Source organism: Octodon degus, unplaced genomic scaffold (assembly GCF_000260255.1).
Source record: "Octodon degus isolate 3935 unplaced genomic scaffold, OctDeg1.0 scaffold00018, whole genome shotgun sequence".
NCBI lineage: Eukaryota > Metazoa > Chordata > Mammalia > Rodentia > Octodontidae > Octodon > Octodon degus.
Genome location: NW_004524594.1, coordinates 255,236 through 259,912, shown reverse-complemented (window position 1 = coordinate 259,912; position 4,677 = coordinate 255,236). Strand labels below are relative to the sequence as shown.

General features: G+C 46.7%; 1 protein-coding gene across 1 annotated transcript; it reads left to right on the top strand.

Annotated features, from left to right (window-relative positions):
* Window positions 1–3,421: 3,421 nt before the first annotated feature.
* Window positions 3,422–4,348, top strand: LOC101583846 (olfactory receptor 4B1-like). Its single transcript, XM_004627275.1, has one exon. The coding sequence runs from the start codon at window positions 3,422–3,424 to the stop codon at window positions 4,346–4,348; it is 927 nt and encodes a 308-aa protein (XP_004627332.1).
* Window positions 4,349–4,677: the final 329 nt, after the last annotated feature.

The window sequence follows — 4,677 nt, the reverse complement described above, 5'->3', positions numbered from 1 at the left end:
TTCTTAGTGGTTAATTGCTGTACAAGATGCGGACTTGTGATCCTATTTACAAACACCATTAGAACAAGTCATTCCATTCATTAAGACAATGCAACTATATATCTACCCCAACCACTTTGAATACACAGATACAGAATGGACTGGTTTTTATTTCTTAAATGTTTTAAATTCAAAGAATAACATTGTTACAAATCCCCTGAAGTTTTCTGTCTTTGCAATTATCTTATATTTCATCCACTTTGCTGTCTAAGGTACCAGGACCACCACTGGTTTGTTCCAGGGGCCCAATCCTGCCCTTGAATTGCAGAAGTAGCACAGCCCGTCCCATCAAAAGCAGCCCCAAGTTGGAAGAGCGTTGCCTTCCCACCTCGTTAACAGCATCCTCACAGCAGAGTGGTTTCAGGAGCCCAGTTAGCCTGCCCCAGCCTCTGCCATCTTGCACACGCACATCAGAGTTAGAAGAACGTTTCTCCAAACATCAGCACCACCAGGGAGGCTCAGCTGAGTGTGGCCTCAGCCTTGCTCACTGAGGGCCTTCAGTGAGAAGTCAGCTGGGTGCTGATTTCCATAAGGAATTCTCACATGCTCAAGGACCAGGCTCTTTAGGGAGGAGCCTGGTGGTTTGTCCCAGGTCAATTTCTGCAAGCTAGATCAGCAGGTGGTGACATTTGCCAACACTGCTTCCAAGCCCACGGACCAGGCTCTTCAGGGAATCCAACCAACCTAATTGGGTTGATTTTCTTCCCAAATCGAATGTTGCGAACCAAACTAGGTCCTTGCTCAATGATCTGTTTTAGGAGAGCAGCCCACGTCCTTACTGCACTGGAGATACTCGGAGCACATTTGAAATCTTTCTGGTCCAAGTCCAGGTTCCAAAGCACAGCAAGCCCACACCAGCTCTGGTGACCTAAAGGTAGGCGATGTGACCTGAAGCCAAGTGCAAAATTTCTAAGCAACTTAGGACACTGGGTAAGTCAGTTGACTGCTCGGAGTTACAGAAATTCATTTGTGAAATGACATAGTAAGTTTTGGTGATTCTGTGAGGTATTATTTAGGAATTACCAGGTGGGGGCCTGTGAGCGGGTGCAGGTTCTATTTTGTGCTCTGGTCCACACAGAGTACATTGGCTAGCGTATATTCTACACATTGTGTGTGTGTATGAGTTAGCCATCTTTTCTTCCTGCAATTGCAGGGAAGGCAGCTTTGGGGGTCAGAGGTATTTCTCACCAGATGAGTGGCAGAGAAAGAGGGATGAGAGTAGAAGAGAGAGGAAAAAATAGAGAGAGAGGATAGGAAAAGGTAGCTTTCAAGTAGGAAACCTCTCAGATGTGCTTCCTTATGTGGATAAAACTTGAAAAAAACTGGACTCTCCAAGATTTGGAAAGGAGCAGTCTTTCTAGGGAGGAATCTGGAGGGGGGAGTTTCTTGCACAATTTTTGCAGACTAGAATCTGCTGAAAGGTAACTGGGGCATTTGAAACTGACCAATTCTTTTTGATGAGTCGGAACTGGCTTGCATCTGAGCCCAGATCTGAGGTGTGTCTTTAGGCTGCGAATTGATTTTTCTTTGACATCTAAGAGAATGTTCTGTTTAACTTGCACTCTTTCTTCATGTGTTGTGTCTGTACGCTATGGCTTCCCACAACATGTGGCAGGGCTTAAGAAGCATGTCCTGTATGTCTTGCTGCAGGGTATAAAACTGTCTCTGCAGCTGTGTAGCTTTAGGTGATTTCATTCACTGTTCTCTCTCTCTCTCTCTCTCTCTCTCTCTCTCTCTCTCTCTCTCTCTCTCACATTTGGTACAGGATCTCACTACACAGCTCAGACTCACAGTGATCCTCCTGTCTCAGCCTCCCCAGCACTGGGATTACAGGCATGCACCACCATGCCTGGTCTCAGTGGCCTGCTCAGTGCCCCAGGGCTGGGGCCAGCATGGCTATGGTGCTGGGGATCAAACCCTGGTCCCTGCCCTTGCCTAAGCAGGTATCTAGTCCACTGAGCTGTCTTGCTGGCCCTTGTTTCTGTTTCCTCAAAGCTAAAAGGGCATGATGGTATTGAGTGAATTCATGGGCACAGAGCACTTCTATAGTGCTTGGCATATTGCCAGTAGTATTGAAATTGTAGGTAATATTATCTACCAAATAAAAATAAAAATTTAAAAACCTATTAAACATAATTTTAAAAGTGGACAAGCATATTTTTGAGTAAAGACACAGCTCACAAAATAGTGAATTGCTCTTAGAGAGATGGTGATGTGGCATCGGGACATGAAGGGGAGAGTCCCTTCCTTTTGCAGTACAGATGTTCTCAGGTAATCTAGGGCAGCTAGAGATGGCCTTTTGCCTTAGGAAATAATCATGTTGTGTTCCTGAGCGGAGTGACATTAAGGGAGCAAAGATAAGCTGTATCCAGTTCAAAAAGAGGCCTCAATTTTCTGTTTGTGTTTATTACAATTAATGGCCTGGGCAGTAGAAAGGTGTTGTTAGGGTGCAGGTGATGAAACGACAGAGGGAGATTAGGATAGAAGGAAGATGATCGGGGTACGTTTTCAATTCTTAGAACGAAGAACAAACACATGAGTGGGAGGATTAAAGTTGACCGAACAGACTGGTCAGGAGCTGGGCTTGGGAGATGCGGGACAGATAAGGAGACCGTGTTTCTGGTGATGGGGGCTCTGGGCCAGGGAGGGACAGGCAGGCTTAAGCCTGGGTAAGCTGAAGTTTAGTGGATAATTGAGGAACTGTGAAGGTGGCCCAGAGCATGTGTACCATTAGAGAGTAAGAGGAAACTGAGTGTTGTCCCTGGTGACCCCAAGCGGTAGAATGGGCTGAAGAAAGGTGGTGTGGGAAGCAGCACTCTCAGTGCAGACACAGAGTGGATGGGGTGGGCACGTAAGGACTCCGAGGTCACTGGAGATGCAGGCATGAGCAGGTAGCCTGTGAAGAGGCGGAAGTGACAGCAGTGATGCAGGGTGAGCAAGAGAAAACGAGTCATTCCCCATGCATTGGTGATGGCAGGAGAGAGACACAGCCGAGTGATGCCCCAGGAGGCAGAGACATCCTGGTGGGGTGAAGCAGATACAGGCTATGCATTTGAGTGGCTCCAATCCCAGAATCTCTTGCTGTAATTACACCCATGGTCAAAGTGAGAAAGGCTGGTCTGAGTCTCAGGATGCATCAGATTTGGTCCAATCAAGAGAAAATTATCATTTATCTGACCCTCTTTTTTAAATGCTGAAATTACATATATCACATCACTATAAAACACTAAGAAGCTGATACCAAGTACATACTGGTTGCATGTATGACCAAGAGAAGTGCTTTACACTCTCCACAGTGCTACAGATGAAGTGTACTGGTGATAGAGCCTTTATTTTATTTCAGGCTTCCAACACCCAGCATCCAGCACCCTGGATTAAGCCCATGGCCAGCACAACTAACGTGACCGAGTTCATCATCACCGGGCTCTTCCAGGACGCACAGGTGCAGAGAGCGTGCTTCGTGCTCTTCCTTCCCGTGTACCTCGCCACACTGGTGGGCAATGGCCTCATCGTCCTGACGGTCAGTGGCAGTGGCAGCCTGCGCTCTCCCATGTACTTCTTCCTGGGCTACCTGTCCCTGGTGGAGATCTGCTACTCCTCCACTGTGGTCCCCAAGTTCATTGCAGATCTACTCGCCAAGATGAAAACCATCTCCTTCAAGGGCTGTCTGGCTCAGATCTTCTTCTTCCACTTCTTTGGGGTTGCTGAGATCCTCCTGCTAGTGGTGATGGCCTATGACCGCTATGTGGCCATCTGCAGGCCACTTCACTATACGACCACAATGAGTCGCCAACTCTGTCATGGCCTAGTGACTTGCTCCTGGCTTGGAGGCTTTTTTCATTCCATAATTCAGATTCTCATCACCATCCCTTTGCCCTTCTGTGGTCCCAATGTGATTGACCACTACTTCTGTGACCTCCAGCCATTGTTCAAGCTAGCCTGCACTGACACCTATGGGGAAGGTGTCACTGTATTGGCCAACAGTGGATTGATTGCTCTCTGCTCCTTCCTCATCCTGCTGTCCTCCTATGTTGTCATCCTGGTCAACTTGAGGAACCATTCTGCAGAGGGCAGGCGCAAAGCCTTGTCCACCTGTGCCTCTCACATCACTGTGGTCCTCTTGTTTTTTGGACCTGCCATTTTCCTTTACTTGCGTCCCTCCTCCACCTATATGGAAGACAAGCTGGTGGCTGTGTTCTACACGGTCATCACCCCCATGCTGAACCCCATCATCTACACACTCAGAAATGCAGAAGTGAAAATTGCTATGAGGAAATTGTGGAACACAGGGAAGCCAGGGATGGGGTGAGAGGAAGATGAGGGATGGGAAGAAGATTTGAAACAATAGTGTAATTGTTGAAGTGCAATTTGCTTTCTGTAAATTATTCAAGAATATGATCCTCTAATATAAGGATATAATTTTACTTGTGGTGATTTTCCTTCATAACCTGAGACCTCAGGGTATCCTGTAATATTATTCCAAGGATAGGTGTTCTCACTCAGTTTTAGGAACTTGGTTGGCTTCCATGATCTAACAATAGCATGAGTTTTGGTAATTTGGAGGCTCAAACCTAGTCCAAATGGAAAGCATACATTCAAAAATGCATTTGTGTTTTGATTGAGAAATAGTGATTTTAC